Genomic DNA, 21,891 nt, shown 5'->3' on the forward strand with positions numbered 1-21,891 from the left:
GTTTTTTAAGATATTTTTAAAATTCTAGTATTTCTTCTGTTTTTTTTCTATGCCATCCATTTTGAGCTGCAGCTTCTCTTTGTGCTTCAGCAGCCCATGCAGCACTGCAGTTCTGACTCTTCGCTGTGTTTCCTAATCCAGCTTTATAGGACAGTGATGGCATCTTCCAGATCATGAATTTGTCCCTTTGCTGAAATCTAAATTCGTTCTGAGTTGCTTGAATTCAGGATAGCTGCGCAGTTCTACTTAAGTGATTAATTTATTTTTCTTCAATGTTACTTGGTTCGTTTGCTACAGGAGATCCATCGTCATCGGCAAGAGATACCTTCTAATAATGCAAGTTTGAAGCACTTTTCTTTATAAAGATGTTTCTTTTTAATTGAAAGATTCATTTTTTCTGATATTCTGTGCCTGTTTTTGGAGAACTTATATTTGTTATGAAGAGAAACAGAAAGTGATCATTCTGTATCCCTCAGTACTACTTTTTTCATTAAACTTTAACTTCTTCATTATCTTCCCATCAGAGTGAAAATGCTGTTTTCCTCTCCTACTTCCTAAAAAATGTCACTCCACCTCCTTTTGTTTCCATCTTAATACCTTTCAGCAGCAGCCTTCCAAGATCACTTCTCCCTTTCTCCTTTAACACATCTTTAACGGTACTTTTTGCTATTGCATGTGGTAGCAAATGATTTGCAGTTTTCCTCAGCGCTTGTTGGAGTACGGTGTCTCTTGGTAGCCAGCTTTCCAGGAAAGGGAATGCTCCTGCCTGCTGCCTCTGTTGCCTGCCCTGTGCCCAGATATTAAATCTGAGTGCTCTGCCTAGCCTGCCAACTATTTAATCAGCAGTAGTCAGAAGAAGGTCCTGCTTCGTAATACTGTAGCTGGACTCTGAAATCCTACAAAAGCAATTCTTTTCCTAAAAGCACAGAATTTAAATAGATGAAGAAGAAAGTGTGGAAAAATGCATCTAACATGTAAATTCAAGGCTTGTACCTGCATAATTAATACTACATGTATTTCATTTTTTCCTTCCTTTTCTCTTTAAGGAACCTTTAGTTGTTGCTTGCCATTTCATTCCATTTATGTATTCCCTGAAGGTGGTACGCAAGAAGGGGAAAAACAAGGAGATAACTAGAAAGCAAAGCGAAGAAAAAGGGAAGAAAAAAGAAAGCAAAGGAAAAAATGGTGCTAGGAAGAAGGGATTTTGAAATGAGGCTTAAGTGTGGAGCATTGGTGGACAAACTGAAAGAAGCAACCGATTAGCAGGAAGAAAAACTTTTTGCATTTTAGACAGTAGAAAGCGTAAGCCAGTGGTATCTATTATGGATGTCCTTGCTGATATGGCTTTGGTAATTGCTCCACAAGAATAATAGTGGAAAATCATCTGAAAATGCCTTACATTGCAAGGTTAGGCAGAAACAGTTTGTTTCTGCTCATGAGCAGCTGTCCTTGCTATTCCTCAGAACGTGGCAGAGAGGTGTATTAGAAAGGCTCCTGAGGGCTGGGTTGTTGGCTCCCGGCTTCCCATCTGCAAAGCTCTTTCAACTCTGCGGTTAGTGGGATTTTAGTATGTCAGACAAAGACATTATCTGTGTCATTGCAGAGCTGAAAGGAAAAGTTAAGGGCTGTATTTTTGGGGGCAGCTTGGATCATTTTTTTCACAAGTCTAGGAAGCCATGCTTGGTTGGGAAGAAGGTGGTGGTCACATAGCTAAGACGTGTTTATGTTCCAACACCTATGTGGTACAAATTGGAGGGAGTAAAAACAGGTAACCGCAATACACACACCTTTTTATTTAGAGCAGTGCACTGTCTGAAGAGTTTACTCTTGTAGTAATGAAGGAACAAATATTGCAGGAAAAAAATAAAAACCTTAAAGCAAAGGAAATACAATTACAGCATGTTTAAATATTTTGAATGAATCAGAGCAGCTCTGCTATTGCTGCGGTAGCTGTCCCCATGCTTTGCACACTTCCAGGTTGGGTGTTACCTCATTTTGGTAGACAGAGAATGATGAGCTGTAGCGAGGAAGAGATGGGCTGCTGATAGCACGAAGAGGTAGAGGCACCGTAACCTGCTTTAATACTATGGATAATTTAGTTCAAGGGATGGAGTGTCTCTTCCAAATGACACTTTTCAGTCTCCTCAGCCTATTGTAAGTGAGATATATGTGCTTTGTGGCTAAAAATGAATTGTGGGGATAGGACCTCTGAATCAGTCTTTGCTCTGTTTTTTGTTTTTTTCTTTTTAATTTGAGCCAGGGGATGATTAGATGCCTGGCAATGATTACTATCCATTGGCACCTCCCATTGGGAGCACACTCCCAAGTACCAGCCCTCAGCTCTTTCAAGCAGAGGAGGTTAAGCAGGCTGCTTACTGAGCAAGAGGAATTTCTCTTCCCATGAGAGCACGAGTGCTGTTTCCCTGGCGAAGAATGCTATAATTCCTTCACAAGTGACAAGCAGGCTGCTACCATCTGCTGGTGAATGGCTGCGGGGTGGAGTTTGGGTGACAATTTGCATGTGGACCAAAGAGAGTGATTAGTGGCAGTTAAGCCCAGCTCACTTATTTCCTGTATGAAATTCCATTATTTTACTTTGGTTTTAGAGTGTTTTCTAATCGCAGTATACATCCATCATTTTATTTTTGTTCTGAAACGTAAAAATGTAAGAATAAGGGTTCTGGCCTAAGCCACTGAACGTACAAGCGGGAATGGTGCTGCTTTATATCTTTCAAGGCATTTCAATGCTGTCTTGCAGAAGAAGACTGATAACATCTAGGAATTTTTTATTCACTCTGGTCTATATTTCTAGAATCACCTGGAAATATTTGGGAACCATATGGCATTAGTCTCTTTCAAAGATTAAGTGACACTCGTGAGTTTTTTTTAGAACTATATACCTTTATGGCATATCTGCTTTATTCAGTCATTGTGGTGTGTCAAGAAGGCAGAACTCGAAAGCAAGAGTAGTTACTGTGTACATGGTTCCCCCAGCTTCCCTTGCAAGAAGCAGATGGTTGGGGGTCCCAGGAGGTAGAAGAAATGGGGCCATTAGACTGTCAGCGGCTTGTGAAAAGCAGAAGCATCTGCCAGAATGGAGACTTGTTCGGCAGCAGGGGAGCCAGCAGCGGCAGATGATCTCTGCCTTGAGCAGTCGATAGGATTGTAGTCCACTGGGGGACTGCTGTTGTGGGCGTAGCTGCAGGTAACCTTGGTAATAATCAGGTTGGTCAGGCAGGCTGAAAAGGGGAAATGAAGACTTGATGCTTATGCTCTGGCATCTTAACTGCCCGCTTTTGCTCTCCAATGAGTCCTGACTACAACAAATATGAAAATATTCCAAACCATTCTCAGCTGAGCACTACAGGCACATTCACAATTCGTCAAAATGCCTGTTGTGTTTCTACTGCAACAGTTTCAGAATAGCAGGATGAACCACGCTAGATGCACTAAAGAACTGGTTCAAAGGCTAAATTAGCATTTGGAAAAGTATCAAGAATTTTGCTTCGAGTTTGCTAGGGGGCTTTTTGTTTGCAGTTTTATTATACCATGCACTCTAAAACATGCCTTTTTAATGTGAAGAATTCTTTTACAGATCTTTTACACAGCTGCAGTTTAACCTCCACCGCTGTAGTTCCTATGCTCCTGTTGACTGCCCTGTACAGGACACCGCGTTCTAGGGAAGAATGATCTTGTGTTGCAAGAGTGTGATGGTACTTCAAAGACTAGATAAAACAGGGAGGACAGAATGCCTCTGAGGAACAAAACTGGAAATTCGTATCTGTGTTCAAAAAGAATAGTCAATTTGGGCTCTGTCCTGTTAGAATAATTAATCTCAGTCAGTCACGTCTAGAAGAGAGAGTAAAGCATGTGGGTAAAGAGCTCTGATTCAGAGCTCCTCAAGCTGCACTTTGTGAATATTTGGCATAGGTGAATCTGGGACTCTTGCCAGTACATAATATTCTTCTGGGGTTGATTTCATAGCCAGGAAAAGACATTTTCTATACCTGAAACTTGGTTTTACTCCCATGAGAGAGATAATTACATTACAGTTTGGCCAGAGGTCTATGCATTTTGGTGTGCATTTAAATACTGTTGTAGATTTTTTACCTTTGGAAACAAGCACTCATGTTCTGACAGGCAAAAATAAAACTGCTTGGGTGTCTCTTTTTAGGCCTCAGGGACACTTTCCTTACATCATAAATACTGCAGTAGTTTGTCACGATACACATTTGCTGCTTAAAAGACATATGACTTGATTTAGTAGGGAATGCTAAAGATCAGGCTCAAGATGCTTTGGCATAGCTGAAAAGAGAAGGCAGCATTCAAGATTGGAGTTGTGTTTGTCATGAGAACTGACATCTCATAAGCTTTTCTGTTAATTGCATCTGCTTTGATTTGAAGAGGGCCACCTGGTTTATGGCTGGAGCTAATTTTGCTTTCATCCTCGCTCAATCATTCAAATACAAACTATAGCCGTCACTGTCTGCGTAGCACAGAATAGTAGGAAGAGCAGTCAGTGACTGTCTTTGTGTCAGATATTCCTAGTATTTTTTTGAAATATTGTAATCAAACCCCTATTTACTCTGCAAAGTGAGGCATGTCTGTGGCTCTCATCTTTGGCTACATTTTCTGCAGACCTCCACTGCCACATATATTTTAATTAGGGACATGAAGAAGCGTCGTCTGGCTGATGTGGCCATCTTGATAGAAAAACTATGCTTTTGTCCAGTGCCAAGTACACTGGTCCAAGCACATCTGTCCGGTGTGCTGTACAGGTGTAGCTTGCTGTGTTGTTGGAGCACATGTAGTTTGATACTAGCTTTTCCAAGAGAAAAAACAGTTTATAGATCACATCGTCTTCTGTCTTTGTGCAATCAGTGACCCAAAGGCAACTTCTTCATAGCCTGAATTCAGGGTGGTTTGTAGCAGTTATACAAGGGCTTACCCTGGTGTTGGTCATGCAAAACTGAAATTCCCTCTGTTTCTTAGATAACAACTAGAAAGTTATCATAGGTCATCTTTTCTTTTCCTGTCAGTAGTCTTATTGCGCTTAAATTTTTAAATAGTAGTAGGCTCTCAGCCTTCAGTGTATTCTGCCAGTCACGTAGCTTGTTTTCTTTTTAGAAGGGAAAAACATCAACCTGTGAGAAATCAGCTTTCTTCAAAATCTTAGATTAGTTAATGGAAAACTCTTATCTTTTACATTCAAGAAATAAAGTTCCTGTTTGAATGAGATGTGCTATAGGCCTACCTCCTTAAAATCATTCAGGATGAAGTAAGTGGGTGAGTGACTTTCACACTGCTGCATTCACATCTATCTGATAATATGATTAAATATATCATAGACCAGTTGAGATAATAGGAATAATGTAATGGAAATTGAACATGCTCATCAGATAAGTCCTACTACTTTTGAAAATAAATGTATTAGCATCTTTTTAGCACTGCAGGCGTTTCTTCTGGAGATGAGCTGTTTTTTCTGACAGTGAGGTATTTTCCCCTGATGGCATCTCTGCTTGCTCTAGGTAAACTATTTTTGATCTCATGTGAAAAAATGTTCAACTTAGCCTTGATCTTCCTAGAGTACTAGTGATAATGAAAATGATGCGACTAAATTAGTTTTATACTAATGGTGTCTTCCAAATTATTCCCTATCATGCTCATTCTCATTTTAAAGCTGTTGTAGATTCATAAAAGCTCTTTTCCTCCAATTTTAATACTGATGTCATCATCAGGTATTGAAACACGGGCCAGTGGAATGAGTTTGAGGTATGTTTCAAGTTCTGTTTTGTGGTTGAACTTAGCCAGTTAATACAGCTGAAAAGTTTGCTGTTTGAAAGAGCTTACGTTGTCTTTTTTCAAAAAGCCTCTCTCTATATGGTGTGTAAAGATCCAGCCTACCATTGTGAAACTCAAGAAATTTGTGCTGAAACCTGGTTGATAGATTTCCTGGGAAAATACAGATATTTGGAAGGATCATTACAGTATTCATTGTCATTTCTCGGGTTTCCCTTTCAGAAATGTTCCCATTGCCAGGAACCAGGAGCCACCTTAGGCTGCTACAACAAAGGCTGCTCCTTCCGATACCATTACCCGTGTGCCATCGATGCAGGTAAGAACAAATGACATCCTAATTGTATTTTATGTTTATTCAAAGCATATGACACTGAATAATTCCAAGGCACTTCCCAAGTTTGTTCCCTCCGAGTTTTTAACCTACTCTGCAATGTATAGTAATATAAAGGGTGAAAAATGGCAGCAGAAAAAAAGTGTACAATAGTGCTTTGGGGCAAGATGAAGCATGTAATGGAAAGAATCTGCTTGAAGTGCAAAAGAAAGTTTTGTGGAATGCAACTACAGCAACTGAAATTTGGCTACAATGTGAAAACTGACCATCTGTTTCTTACGAAAAATAGACACCTGGTTAAAAGGTTGAAAGTAACCTCAAAGACGTTTCATCTCTCAGGAATGCACTCCTATGGATAGGCCTAGTAATGATTTCAAGGCAAAGTATTTGTAGAATCATCAGCACCACTCACAGCACAACTTTCCTTTTCCCTCCACAGAGTCATTTCAAACAGTCTTTGAGTAGCTCCATTTTTTTTTTATCCGTGGACAAACTAATGGTTTGGATGGTATGCTCTTATGGGAGTTGCTCCTTTTACTTCATGATTGGAGGAAGGGATTAGAGTCCTATGAGTGCATTTACCTGTAAGACTGTATTGTCCACCTCATGTGAACACAGGTTATAGAGCAGACAGGATAGCTGGTTGCAGGAGAAACCTTCCTCATAACGTTGTTGTTATTAGAAGTCTAGGAATTAAAACAGAGGGAAGGGTTTGGATCGTGCAGTTCTCTGCAGGTTCTTGCCTTTTGAGGCACAAGGGGAAAGTAGAAAGGAGTGCTATTTGAGCTGTGTCATCACAACTGATAAAAATTACTGTGTGTTTTAAATTATTTCCAGCTATGAGCCTGAGGCTGGTGAGTTGGCATTTTGTGAATAAGAGTGTAAGTTTTTCATGGAGGTAAATCCCAGGTCAGAATGAATAACATCCCACGATTCCAGTCCACTGTAACTCACTTCTCCTGTCATGTTTTATACAAAAAATAGTCTGATAGCAAGCAGGTAAGGATTCAGGATTGCACCTCTTGACTGGCATATGATTGAAACTTCCTGTTTATTATCCTGCTTCTTCTACAGCAGCCTACTTGTTTATCCCACTATTTCACACTGTCTTTCAAATTTTACAATATTTGAAATAGGTACTGTCATTTCTGAATGACTACAGTGCACCTCATACTGTGAAATCCCACCCTTTTGGAACACAGCATTTTACTCCAATAGAAATGCTTTTTAATGAAGTTAATACTACGGTGGAATACCGCTAATACCACAGTATAGATGAAGGGTCCTTGATTATATTTTATACAACATATGTAACATACCGTATGTTATTCCCTCTTGGTTCTGAAAGTAGAAGCGTGAAATTTTCTGTGATGTTCATTGCTGTGATGCCTAAGAGTTTCATGAACGATAACAAACTTATTTTTCCAGGATATCTGAGAGATGGGATCATCAGTTTTGCTTTCATATTGTGTTAAGTAGTGTGTTTCTGGTCTACAACTTGGTCTTTTAAATGTTGTATTAACACAAAATAAATTATAGTGCGTGTGCCCAATAGGTTGAGGTGCTTAATTTGAATGAGTACCTTAGGTAGCATTTTCCATGTTCTAAATACAGGTATCAGAATTAAGATACATTTTTCTTCAGAAATTACCTTCCTCCTTAACTCCATGTCCTTCTGACTTCCTCCACAAATGGGATAGGATCCTCCAGATGACAAATTTACTGAACAATTCTGACTGATTCCCAAGAGCAGTTCCATGTCATGCGCTGAAGAGTCAGTGTCCTGTGCAAAAACAGTGTATGATCATATTACTAAAGCCATGTTAAAAAATATGTAGAAGTGGGCTAAATTAAATTGGCGTTTCCTAACGTTTGACTTGACATTGCAACCTTTGGGGTTTTTCTTAGTGTAGCTTTTAGTGTGCAAGTTCCAAGGCTATGCTTACTACATTTTGTTTTATTTCAAATTCTATCACAAGACATCATGTTGTCATGTGGCCGTGTGTCAAGAGTACATCATTCCAAGCTAAAGTCTCCCTTTGAGGTAATATGGTGGCAGTAATAAATTGCAGGCCAGTGTGTGGGCTGGAGGTGCCTGGAGATGGGATACTTTGCTTTTGAGTTTCACAGATTTAATTAATAGCAGAGGAATGGTAAAACTTGTGAATCTTTCATTTCACTCCAGGCAGAGTATGATCTAGTGAGTACAAAGACTTCTCTCTGTTTCTTTATACTTTTTCCCTTCTGTCTCTTCCTCTTCAGTCTGTCCTCGTCCTATCTCTTCTCCATTCTGGCTGTTTGTCTAGTTGGTCTCGGGTGCCTTTTCTCAGGTTTCTCATTCCAGTCTCATTGTAAGAGCCAGTTCTCCCTACTCCTTTCTAACCTTTCTTTTGGTCTGTTTCTAGCTATCATTCTCGCCTCCTTCTCTCTGCTCATACATCGCCCTCTCTTTCTTTCTTGCTCCTAGTTCCAGTTTTCCTCTCTGAGCTTCTTCATACAAATTAGCTCTCCTAACCCAGCTCCTTGTCACACTTAGCCCTGCTAGTCCCAGTTTGCCTTTGTGTATCACCCTCGGGCTAATCTGTCTCACTGCTCTGTGCCTTATCCCACTAGTTCTTAGTCTCCAGTCTTCTGGCAGAGTCAGCCCTGATTCAGTCTTAGCCTCCTTCTGCTGGCTGTCTCCCAGTACAGCCGCTCCCATTTACTTCCCTCAGTCTTGGCATCAATCTCCCATCTTATTCTGCAGCATTGTGTGCATCTGATCATACTCATCCTTATTTCCCTGCTCCTAACTTCCACTAGCTGTAGTCTCTGCATCCTTCTAGCCTCAGCTCTTTCTCCAGTCCCAGATTCTCTTTCTCAGTGACTTTCTGGACTGCCTTCTGGACCAAAATATTTTGCTGTTTTGAAATGGTCACCTTCTTTATTCAGGCTGCCTGAGCCTTAAAACTGTCCCCTCATAACTTCTCTGCTTTTGGTTCTGGTGCGTGAATCTGAGACCAGAGGTTCATTTACAGGAAAGACCCGCTTACCCCCAAGCAAAAGCATACTTGGTGGAATCTTCAAAGGATCTAGGTAATAAAATATAAGAAACCTCTCCTGAGGATGTGCAAATTAAGATGCCCTTACCTCCTTGCAAAGGGTTATGTTTTGCTTTTGTGTTCTGTTGGCAAGGGTGTGCCATAGCTAGAATTCAGATTCCTGCTGCAAATCAAGGAATGGTAGAGTTTTTCAGAGAAAATTTGCTAGGATGTTTAACATGGGCAAAATAACTTCTTCCAAGAAAGAGTCTTAAGGAAATGGTTAGACTGCTTTAGCTGAAGTTTTCAACCAAAACAAATAAAAGAGCTCAGCTTGAAATAGATTCTCGGCAATCAAAATTTCAGCCTGGTATCCTGACAGTGAAAGACCTTGTTTGCAGTTGTTTTTATCTGTGGGGATAATCAAGCTGTCTTAATCTATAACCCCTCTTACAATAAATCTATATAAAAGAAATATGCTGTATGGAATAGGATTTCATTTTCAATTATGCCCAAGTAGAAAACATAAGCTTCCTTGAGAAGCAAATCAGCATTCTCTCTTCTTTCTTCAGCCTGCTATCTGCCTATAAACCCTTTTTATTGGTTATGCAGTGCTGCTGTCATATTTCTCAAGTTTCTTGAGCTCTGCAGTAGTTTCATTTCAAGTCAGCTGTCCTGTGATGAAGGATGGTGCTACCTTGCTTTATTGAGGAATCTGGGACTGATTCCTTCTGAGTCCTCAAAAGTTTGCACTGACATTTACAAGGGTGCTCAGGCTTCTGTATGATGTATGACTCTTTGTATCTGAAAAATCAGAAAACACTTCTTGGAGTGGTCAGTCATAAACACTTAGCATTTAACAGAGTTACTGTAGTATCCCTGGAAGCGGCCATGGCTTAGCCAAGATGAGTATCTGTGTCTGTATTCCTAGGCAGTTGCATTGTGAACTAAAATGCTTTGTTACCTTAGCATTGCTGTGGATTACAAGTTAGTACCCTTTTTGTTACTGTGCCTCATTTGAAAGGCCCTGAATCCTTGGTAAAGGACTGGAGGGTGTGATATCCGAAAATTACTTCGGTTGCTTGCAGTTATGTCATTATATTGTTTCTTAGGGACAGGCTTGACCTATCTTAACAGAAATAGTTAGATTTAAAACTGTTTTCATGGTAAATTGATTCTTCTTTTTCTTTTTTGGAATATAGAGGTCCTGAACAGTTTGGTTCCATACATAATAAAACTAAGAAACAAGAGCAGGAAAAAAAAATGTTAATTTGCATTGAGATTTTGGAAGACTATAGGACTTCTTTTTGCCTCTTGTTTACCGCATGGTCCTGATAGCTCTCCACAGCTCCAATGTATTGCAGGCTGGCCCTGCAGTGCGTTCTGTGCTCTGCGCTTCCACGCTGCTGGTCGCCTTCCAGCCCCAGAGCTGGTGAGGAGCCAAGTTCGGCACCAGTGTTGCTAATTGGCTGTTATGTAAGGCACATGGCTTCATAAGCTTCTAGTTTGTACATATGGACACTTTTTTATATCCTAATTCAGTCTTCCTTTTAATCTCCTTTCACACAAAGTCATCTTTGTCAGTATAGGGTATACTTCTGTGCAAGAGAACTGAACTCCTGTTAGCAATTTGCATAAAAATCGAAACTACTAGTGCCACTTAAATAATTTTTATATGGAAATGACTGTGGTTAACATTGTCTGTGTTTGGCTTTCATCGGTCCAAATTTATAAAGAGCCTCTGATGTCTCAAGATAACTTAGTCCTAGGGACATCTCCATGGAAACAAGATCTTTGTTTTCTGAGATTTTTGTATCTACTCCTTCTGCCTGGTCCTCCCCACCTGGAGTCAGATCCTGATTGTTACAGCACAGTTGTCCCCACAGCATCCATTGTAGGAAGTATCACAAACAAAAGATTTTTTGACTGCAAATTAGGGAAAAAAACATCAGCAAAATACAATGAATTTTAGAGAACAGAAATCTGTGTCACCATGAGTACTGCTGAAGATGGGTAACAAGCAGAACACAGAGAGTGAGACAAAGTGCGAAGCTTATGGAAGAATAACTGCTTCTGTTAAAAATGTTTTAGGTTTTCCCAGACTACTTTATGGAGAAAAATCTCTACAAACAAGGATGAATTTCTGTTCTTTTTCCCCTTCTGCCACGCTGAACTGATTGTAGCTGTGTGTCTGATGACTTTGAGGTGAATTTTAATCTGCAGTATAAAGTATTTGGAATTGCTAGCTGCAATCCAGTGCAACTTGGTAATGATAAACAATTTTTGCCTTCTTATTGGTATTCGGTTGGTTCTGTACAGTAAGCTGATATTTCCATATCTCAGTCAGATAGTAGTCTCTTAAATCTTAATAGAAACAAAAAGAAGTTAGCGTTAATTGGATGTGCTGTTGGTATTTGCAACAAAAATCCAAAACTTAGTAAGAAATTGAGCTCCATACCCAGATCAAGCATGAGGTACAAAGTATCTGAGAGTTTTTCCTAGTGCTTGCATGATCTCCCTTTCTGGTGGACTAGATAGAGAATTCATTCATCACCAATGCTGAATTTACAAGAAAGAGAAAAATCATCCTATTCTAACATACTGTATATATTTTTGACAATTGCTGTATTGTACAGTGATAATTCATGACATGGTCTAAATATAGAATTCCTGCCTTTGTAATGAGACAGTATTTTATTTATTTTATGTCTTTTGCTAATACTGCGTTTGAAATTGTTATCCATGGCAGGATTAAGGGTTTTTTTCCTCTTTGCTAAAATCTCTCAAGCAACTTAGCCTCTTGCATGCTGTTTCCCTTTGATTCAGGCCAGAGGCATTGATGTTGAAACATAACCATTTCATAGCAGAGGGACGCTCTGCCAAAGCTTGGGTGTCTAGAAAGCTTTTCCCTCAAGCTTTAGTTGCAATCTCCTGCTGTCTGCTAAACTCTTCCAGCAGATTGAAACAGCAGGTAGCGCTGGTTATGCTACATACTTAAGAGTGTTTTAAATTAGCACATTTTATTTACCATTTTGCTTCTTTACTTGCCAGCTTTTTGGGTAGGTTGAAGAAGAGAGGAGGTCATAAACACCTTGTTGAATTCTCACTGTGCTGGTAGTACTCAAGTTGTGTTGCTGGGTCAGTCTGTCTGTGTTACATGGGGCGTTTGGGAAGAGCCGTGTCACAAGTTGGGGCAAGTGCAGAGGTGAGCCTGTGGTGAAGGGTGCCTAGCAAATGCAGCTGAATTCTCTCGGGAGAGCGGTACTGCTTTTTGACTTGACTGTGAAGATGAAATACAGGGTATCTGGAAACCACGATGGGGAAAGCAGAGAGTTGGCAGTGCTCCTTGTGTGGACACAGCGCTTAAGTTCAGGAGCTGCTGGCTCGGCATCTCTTCGGGGAGTAGTCTGAGGGGGAGGGTAGAAGGGCAGTAACACTTCCGCTGGCAGTAAAGAAATGCTCTTCAAAGTACAGCATTGTGAAATTCATTGCTAATGCTTCTACATAGGTGCTCCAGTTTCCATAATAGGTTTAAGTCATTAATTAAACTATTTCTTAGATCACAGAAGCTTCACAATGTACGAATCATGTAAGCAGATCCAAGAGCAGCATGAGTGACCTGACTACCAAACGTAGTGTAAAAGTGTAAACTGATCACCAGGATTTGGAATTACAAATAAACTGTTATATACACCCATACCTAGAGACCCACACCCCTTCTCCCCCTGATGTTGGCAGGGCCTTGGGGTAAGGATGAAAGGCAATGGTTTTCAGATGAAGTATGAAGCAGGGATCATCTGTTGAGATTGGATGGATGTGTCTGGCCTTCCTTGTGCTGTAGCAACAAAGGCTGGAATTGCTGAAGGGGATTGGGGTGCAGGATTTGGAGCCTTGCTCTTGTGATTCTTGCTCTGTACAGAGCATTGGGGAGACTGGGGATGTTTGGACTTGGCTTGGTAATCCAGGCGACGTTGTCACTTGAGGTGCTTGGTGATGTTATTTGCTAAAACTTTGGGGGAGGGATGAATTTGCTAATAAGATAGTATTCCTATAAGAGATCTTTGAAAAATACATGCCTGAGAGGCAAGATTAACACGTGTGATGTATTATTCAAGGTGGGTTTTTTATTGAAAAAGTAATAAATTGCTGTCTTCTCTTCCTCTAGATTGTTTACTAAACGAAGAGAATTTCTCAGTGAGGTGCCCCAAGCACAAGGTAAGAATTCCGTTCTGCATTAGGCCTGTTTATTGCTGCCCTCTTCTGGGGTCTAAATTTGTTCTAATAATTTTACACGTGGATAACATCTGTAGTCAGAGATGCTTTTAGATGAATTCTTCTGTGATGTATTCTTGTGGTGCACTCTGGGGGCAAAGATCTAGTTAAGAAGAATATAGAGAACTTAAGAAGATAAATGAAGCTTTTGCTGTATCTGTTTAGTTGTTCTTTAGATCCTTGATGACTCTCAGAAAAACCCAGCTTCATTTCCTGTCTTTTGTGATAGAATCAGCACCCTGCTCCCTGCTTCTGTTCAAGTGTTACACTGAAGCTCTGGTGATTTTTTTTTTCTTGGGATTACTGAGGATGCAAGAAGGAAGGAAAATGGCTGGTGGAAATGTTTCACCAGGTTTTTGGAAAGAAGAACCTGTCAAAAACTGAAACATCCTTGTCCTAGATTAGTGGTAGTAATTGAGACTGAGTCCTACTGCTCAGCCTACAATTTGTCTATTTAGTTGTTCTGTAGATCTTTGACTCTTCAGAAAACCCATTGTCATTTCCTGTCTTCAGTGATAGACTTAGTGTACTGCTTCTGCTAGAGTATTCGGTCATCCTTAACAGCTGAATGTCTTTGGAGCCTGCAAATACAGCGGTGCTAAGAGCTGAATGGCCTCTGCTCCATCCGTATGGAAAGAGGAGATAAGGCAGACAGCGCATGCTGTCCTGTACATAGGTGATGTGATACAGGGCTGAGTGTCTCTCCCCCAGAGCATGAGGGAGGATGCAGTTCTGGGGAAGCTGTGGAGACAAGTCCACGCGGGGAGTTCTAAATACTCAGAAGTATCCAGAAAAATGACTATTCTTGTGGCTAGTTGGATAAAACGTAAATTGTGCAAGAGTGTGAATGGCACATGTTGGAAAGATGATAATCGGGAAGAATTCTGTTGCTCGCTAGCAGGGATTAGTCTCCATTTAGTCCTTGTCTGCAGATCTCCTCTCTGCCTAGAATTAGAGTGACATCTGGTGGTCTTCTGTCTTTACAGATCATATTTAATCTGTCTTTTGTAAACATACAAGTATTAGTCTCACATTCCTTTCTAGATGTTCTACCACAGTATGATGTATTTATACACACATGTTTAAGGTAAAGGGGTGATACTTTTTTCATGTTGGATATTCTCATTCTGCTTACACTGGAAAATTCTGGGGACGTTCAGCCCATGATTCAGAACCGGCCCACTTTTTCATCATATAAAAGAAATTAACCTATTCTGTACAGCTGTGGAGATAATGTTGAAAATGTACAGCAAGCTTAAATTGATGCGTTAATGCTACATGAACCTGCAGCTCTCACCAAACAATAATGGAAGGAATGAGCTCTCCTTACAGAGGAGTAGAGCTACAGAAGTGCCATCCTCTACCCAACTTTGTTACTTGCCTGAAGAGAATAGGAAGACTATATCTTTGAGGGCTGTTTTATTTTAGTTGCCCACTGCCAAGAAGTGTCATAGGGAAACATGGTTTTAAAGCTTTTCATAGCTGGCTTGGGTCGCTGCTGCTATATATTTCTGCCTGCAGTGATCATGCCCAAACCATGAAAGGAAACACAACCATTTTATGACAAGAATTCATCCTGCTGTAGAAGGTACTGAAACAGGCACATTGATTTCTTAGGGGAGTGAGGGAAAGAGTGCCAATTGATTTGATAAAGGTACATCATGAGGCAATAGAAGTTGTGAATTTTATTCAAAACTAAGCACAGATCATTTCCTTTTTCTGCGTTGCAGGCAACATTAGCAGCCTTTCTTTGACACTAAAGTTTGTTGCCTTTCGCTTAGGACATAAATCATTTGTTTGAAGTCAAGCAGGGCTTTCTTTGCTTGCCTGTGACTCTGCCCTTGCTGCATGGTTCACTGATCGTTACTGATTTGTTCCAAATTCTTCTGCAGGGCAGAATATAACATCACCTTGCTCTTTCCATTGTAGTAGTTTGAAAGGGAAGTTCCAGCTAGTTGCAAGGCTGGAATAGAAGGGCTGAAAACCACCACTCTAGAATGACTGGAGAACAAATTACATCAAGATTTTTGCAAGAGACGAATGTGAGCAATTGAGAGGAAAAGAGAGTTTAGATTAGACTGTTTAAAACTCTCCTTTTAGGTAACATCAGTTTAGCATTAGTAGCTAATTAGTAGCTGTCTGATATCTGACTCTTCAGTTCTTCAATTAACGGGTGGAAGAGCTAACTTCATAAATCCACTGACACTTAGTAAGTCCCCCAGTACAGTGCCTCTTACCCTTTTTTAGCCTATGCCTCATATCAGTAAATATCATCATAATAAGTGGCTCCTGGAGAGCAAAGGGGCTTCTTGCCTCATTAACTGTGCTTAACTCTTCAGGGATAAGCAAACTAAGTCCAGAGGGACTGGTCCTGCCTTTCACTCTTCTCCCCAGTGAGCTTTCCCATTTCCTTCTGTCAGCACTGATGCTCCAACCATCCATGTCCTGAATGTGCTACTTTTGCAGAAAAGCAGCTTTTATCACGGGAAAACGCTATCTGAAAACTAACAATCTTTTGAAATGGTTAGCTTCCACTCCCTGATCCAACTAGCTGTGTGTCTGCATCACTACAAGTACTGCTGCAACAGAATGGATGAAGGTGCAGAGGCACAGAAAGGAGTGTGCATCTATAGCGGGGAGTATATATATGGGATGGGAATCCTCACCTTTTGGTGGCACTGGAGTCTTAGATTGTCTTAAGCCATCTGTAGGTCAGTTTTAAGTGATGTTTCTAAGAGTTTGTGCCAGAGGTTTTGTGATAAATTCTGTGTTTCTTATAATTAACCAGGCCTCCATATCCCAAACGCCATACTTTTGTGGAATTACCTGCTTTTGTCATAGGGAAAACTCTGTCTGAAAATCTGTGTCTGGTTCTAATACTGACTTTTCTTTCTCTCTCTCACTTTGTGTGTGCTTCTCTTTCCCTACCCCTGTCTTCCTATTCTCCCTCATTTTCTTTTCCCTCTTCCTTTCGGCTTGCTGGTTCGTCAGCCCCTCCTTCCTTGCTCTCTTCCCTCCTTGCAGAACAAGATGGTGAAAGGCAGCCTCAGCACAGAGCAGTCGGAGCGGGGGTGAGGGGGGAAGTGTACTCCTGGGAATGGAAATATAAGCAAGCACAGGTGAGTTGGGGAGAGTTTTCAGTTTCCACCTGCCTTCTCCTATGGCTTCTTACCTCCAATGCCCTTCCCCGCTTCTCTGAGAGAACAAGGTGGTGCTTTTGTGTACATGTAGAAAAATTGTAATTACTTACAACTTTTTTTTTTCCTGCTACCAATCTGTTCAGGCTAGTGATTTCAGTTTTGTATTTCTACAGGGGTACCTTCTGTTTAGTGGTGAGGGGCAAAGCTTGTTAGCTGTTACAACTGCCTGATAACTCATTATACCAGTGCCAGAAATCTCCTGAGGTTGCCTCAGCACATACAGGGAGAAATAAATTAACCTTGTTGGGAGCACGTGACGATCCTTTCAGACCAGCGTTTTGCTCTGCTTTGCAGACAGATGTGGGTGAGAGAAGATGGAAGGTGAGGGAAGTGGCCACAAATTCACAGATTTGTAGTGTTTACTCTAGTTCGTTGCCTCCCCTCTGCCTGGATGTAAGGTAGACCGTAGCTGGCTGAATGCTTCAGTCAGCAGGGCTGTGGAAAGCAGCAGCTCTGCTCTACTGCCCCACCTGCTCATTTCTTCTCTCCTGCTGCATCCTTCCTTGTCTAGCCCAAGCATTTGTACAGCCACGTGGTGAACTCGGTCTGGAATTTGATTTATCTGAAACTATTTTTTGCCATGTTAGCATGTTAGGTCATTTTCCTTAATCTGATTCACTGTATGGCTGGGCGAAAGCCCTGGCACAAGGAGGGAGTCATACAGAGGTGAGAATTAGCACCAAGGAGTGGGATGAGAATGGGATTTCCTAGTGCTTGATTTCCCCCAAGTGCATTGCCATTCAATGGCAACAGGGAGGTTTAAATGAAGTGAGTGTTTGGTTTCAGATTAGTTCCTGTCCGCCTATTTTTCCATAAACTGCTGCCCAAGTAAACATTTTGACTTATTTCACTGTTCGGTTGCATTTCTTATTCAGCCTAGTTGCCTCTCTGTCTTTTTCTTGTGATCATGCAAGTGAAGTTGCTTTATCACGTGTGCTGTGTGAGCTAATTATAACTATCACCTTTCCTCCCCACATTTCCTTGCTTTCCAAGCGCTTCCCTTACCTTAAAATCTTACTTATTTCCCCAACTGAATAACTATGAAGTGGTTTTAGTGGTATTTTCTATGAAGGGCAAGAGATTTACCAAAGAATTCTCTGGTTTTTAGCGCCATAGCAGAAGACATCTAGTGTTTGGTATGAATACTTTGTAGAGAGACTGCTGACTTGGTTTAGCTCTGCTGTGTTCTATGAATTTTTTTTTTAAATTTTAACAGCATTCTTTATTGTTTTTAGTGAGTTATTAAAAAAGTTGCCATGCAAATAATATTAAACTTTAAAGTTCATTATTTGAGTAATTTTTTGCTTCCTTGGTAAAGGTCACTGGGATTCTTTGCTTTAAGCTTTTCTCTTTTCCTTAAAGTGTAAATGGTCACATAACTCATAATGTTAAAACAGGATGATAGTGTGTCTGTTATAACTGTTTTATACTACAGAATATGAGGAATTTTTTTCAGTGATGATTTTTTGGGGCATTTCTTTAAGGAGTTTTTAAACATTAGTATGTCCCAGAGACTTCTTTGCAACTTTGTTTCCTGCATTATTTTCCAGCACTAATTTCTTTTTTAAGCATGTAGTAGTACATCATAAGAATGTATTGGCTTAAGCCCCTACAAGTTCTGGAATCTCAGCACCATGTTTACTGTGTGCTCTAGGCATCTCTTTAAGGCATTTCTTTCCAACTGCACTTATGCCTAAAGTAGTTCTTATTTAACGTCCTATTTAGCCTCCCCCTTTTCAGGCTGACAGTGTCTTAAAGGTCAAGTTCTTCAACCTGACCTTGCATCCCAAAATAAAACCCGTGAAAATCCAAAAGGTCCAATTCTTAAAAGGAAGTTTGCTGCAGTACTGTGGTAGGTGAAGAAGTTTAGAGGAATTCTCTAGCAGTCCTGGTAGTACAGCAGCTGTCCTTCTGCCGGTCTTAGGGTAAAGATAGAATATGCAGTTGGCTGTTAGATTATTGGGCAGTTTTAGCCTTGGTTCACTCCTAGGCCCAGTAAGTTAAGAAAAATCCTGCATGCTGGATAATATCCAAGCAAGTCAGTGTATTGTGCCTCTGTTGCTTCTCTCTCCCTGAGCCAGTTGCCTCTAGAGCTTTTGGATCAAATCCAGATCTGGAGAGCTACTGTGAGAGTGAGTCTGGTGCTCTGGATCTTGTCCAGGAATAGGGAAGGACTGTCTGTGTGGTGTGCCTGTTTCCTCCCTGAGCCAGTGCCTAATGCTCTGGACGGACTCCAAGCATGGGCAAGCTTCAGTTGTACGGGAGCCAGAGGCAGCAACATGGCCTTGACACTCCTTCAGTGAGGGCTCACAGTTGCACAGTAATGAATACCACAAAGGTCAGCTGCCTGAACTGTCTGGGAACCTCCCTCCTTTCCTCTTTAGCTTTATCTCCACAGCCTACCTTTTTTTTATATATATAAATATATATATACAAACTTGCCTGACTCTTTCCTCTTAGCCTGGCATCCCTGTATGAGGGGAATCTTTGCAGCCAAGAGGTAGGCTTGCTGGGCTGTTATCTAATTGGTGTGCTAATGATCAGAATGGCGTTGGCCTCTGTATCACACTTAGTTAGGGATCCTGGAGTTGTGACTGCCAGCTATGAACATGGGTGTTGTGGTGTGCTTGGAAGCACACCTCTAATGTTTTTAACAGCTTTCCATATGTGCCTTATATGTGGTGAGCTTTTTCCTTTGCACAGACTCGCTAACTGATGGGACATGATTTATCTGTTACACCAAAGGGTTAATCATACTAAAGAAATAAATGGGTTCTGGGCCTCGCTTAGGTTATGGGAGAAGGGAGGAAAGGAACATATTATTTCAAGCTTTAGAAAAAATTAAGTTTTAACTTTGTCTGCAGTTTCTCTTTTGAGCTAGGCCCCCATGAACTTAGATGAACTCCTGAAGTCAATTTTTGTCTCCTCGGAGAATTTCTGGACATGGAGAAAGAGAATGCCAAGCACTTGGACTTTCCAAAGCTTGTCTTGAAAGACATCACAAATTTAGTCCCTCCGTTAACTGTTGCCACCACAATGTGGCAATTAGAACAAAAAAGCAACAAAAAAATACATATTAGTTGAACTGTAATTATTGTAACTATAGCTTTACCTTTAGCTTTGTGAAATCTAGTCATTTCAGGAATTTGGTTCCTGCAGTTGGAGTCTGATAATTTTGATATCAGTTCCATTATCTGCTATGCATTCACTGAAAATTATTATCTGATGGCTGTTTGGTGCCCTGTATGAAATTATTTGGGTTCAGCCTCCAAGGGGCAGTGCTGTACTGCAGAAGTTGTCATCGTAGTTGAACTTGTTTGGATCCTTGGTTTTCAGTTTTAATGGTCATGATAAGGACTGGACGTTCGCGTATGGCAAATGAGCGCCCTTCTCACTGCTGGCAATAGCTGTTGTGCAATAACGTTACGCCGTTGTGCTGGTGCAGAGAGCTCTGTCATTGTGGACCTCCTCTGTAGCTGGGCTTGTTTCATTCTCTGGTGGTTGTCAAACCAATCCTTTTCACCACGCAGATTTGCACTGTTGTGCCTCCATCCATTTTTAGTCCACGAAACTTAAGAGCTCTTGGTGCTAACCGCTGTGGTAGGCTGTAGAGTAAGGTTCTCCGAAATGTGGGGGGGTGTTGGTAGACCGAGGAAGTGAAGCAGTCCTATATTGTTGTTTTCACTTTGTTTTTCAGGTTAGGCTGTTGAGATAAAAAGCGGTGGACATTCGTGACTGAATGGAATCTCTCCCACTGTGCAGCCATGCCCCCTCTCGACGTGCCTGCCAATGCCAGCACTTCCTTCATAAATTCTTACATCACACTCAAGACTGATGACATCACAGAATCTGACCAAGGAGTCTGAACCAGCTGTTTCCATGGACACAATCTCCATAGTGACAGTGGGAAGGGGAGGGGGAAAAAGAGGAAACAGGTGGGGGGAATTAAAGAGGGAGGGATAAATATATATATATATAAAGATCTATTTTTTAGTCTTGAAAGACTTTGTTTTAAATGAAAGGTGCGCTATCCCTTTTGATGCTTTTGATTAAAGATGACAAAAACCCAGATAAATTAAAAAATCTGTAGCTAAAGTAAATATTAAATCCAAAATCAAAGCAAGGCTCTTGGAGCCTCACATTCTGTTGGAAAGAGCAGTGGAACTAGGAGTATACCACACTGGATTTGTCTCCCTTCCTCTTGCTTGCTTTCTGACCACATTCAAGGAAGTTCAGTTTTAAAAGGAAAATAAAATCACATAAGTTGTTTGTCAGATGGGAGGAAGGCATCGATGGTTGCAGGTGATGGGCTGTTTGTACTTGTGTATGTTGGAGAGGGAGATTATCGTTTTTGAGAAACACTATTAATAGTGGAAGCTTGAAAACTGTTTAAAGACTCCTAGATCATGTTACTCATGAAATGAGAGGTACCTGCTGCTTGCTAAATCACACACACAAACGTACACCTTCTACATGTGGGAACATCTGTTCCATGCCGGGGGGGGGGGAAGGAGTTTCTGCCCTATGTTGTAACAACATATGCCCCCAAAACGTTCCAAGAAGTTGCCTTCAGTTTTGAAGGTGGGTGAGAGGAGGACACTTTTTTACCTGCCAGATTGGGGGACGGAAAAGGAGGTCTGAATGTTGGTAGAATCAATGTGTTCAAACTGGGAAACTCAGTTAGTCTGTCTTTGTTTTCTGTTCTGCTTTTCCAAAGGAAGGAAGAGGGAATGTCAGCTTAACAGGCTACACTATATGTTTTGGGTTTTTTTTTTTTTTTTGTAAATTGTGTAATTTTTAAACATTTGGGTTTAAGGAACAACAATTCAAAATTTTTTTCTTGTTAAGGCCTTAAGAAAGGGGTTAGTGCATCTTTCAGGGGTCACTCTGCCATGGGAATAAAATAGCTGTTTCACAAACAGTTTTATATAAAAAAAAAAAGCTTAAAAAAACCAAAAAAACTAATAAACTTCATTTTAACCTTGTCTCCTTTTGTTTTGTGCGAACTTGATTTGTTTAAAAGGACAGAGAGAGACTACTATCTGCTGCTTTTTGGTTTATTTGCCTTCATCAGTCCTGCCTTCAGTGATGACCTTCTGAACTGGCCCAGCAAGAGGAAGACCACGAAAGCTTTTATTTATAAAAGCTTAGGATTTGTGTGATGTTCAGGATAAAGAGCCAATGACTGGATGAATTTTCTTTTCATGTGAGGTGGTGGCATTTCACCGGTTCACTGACTTCTTTCACTCGTAGGATGGTAGCATATCCT

The 21,891-nt window shown here is 40.8% G+C and overlaps 1 protein-coding gene across 11 annotated transcripts in view; it reads left to right on the forward strand.

The window, feature by feature from the left end:
- Positions 1-21,607, forward strand: part of TCF20 (transcription factor 20) — a 128,846-nt gene extending 107,239 nt beyond the window's left edge. For 10 of the 11 annotated variants that reach the window (XM_064511629.1, XM_026101202.2, XM_026101211.2 and 7 more), the window contains 4 exons: positions 6,022-6,115; positions 13,316-13,365; positions 16,414-16,541; positions 20,320-21,607. In XM_064511629.1, coding sequence (XP_064367699.1) covers positions 6,022-6,115; positions 13,316-13,365; positions 16,414-16,497 — 228 coding nt within the window. In that variant the 3' untranslated portion in view covers positions 16,498-16,541; positions 20,320-21,607. The remainder of the gene's footprint in view (positions 1-6,021; positions 6,116-13,315; positions 13,366-16,413; positions 16,542-20,319) is intronic. The other variant, XM_064511690.1, reaches the window with a different exon arrangement.
- Positions 21,608-21,891: the final 284 nt, after the last annotated feature.

Source organism: Dromaius novaehollandiae, chromosome 1 (genome assembly GCF_036370855.1).
Source record: "Dromaius novaehollandiae isolate bDroNov1 chromosome 1, bDroNov1.hap1, whole genome shotgun sequence".
Lineage (NCBI taxonomy): Eukaryota > Metazoa > Chordata > Aves > Casuariiformes > Dromaiidae > Dromaius > Dromaius novaehollandiae.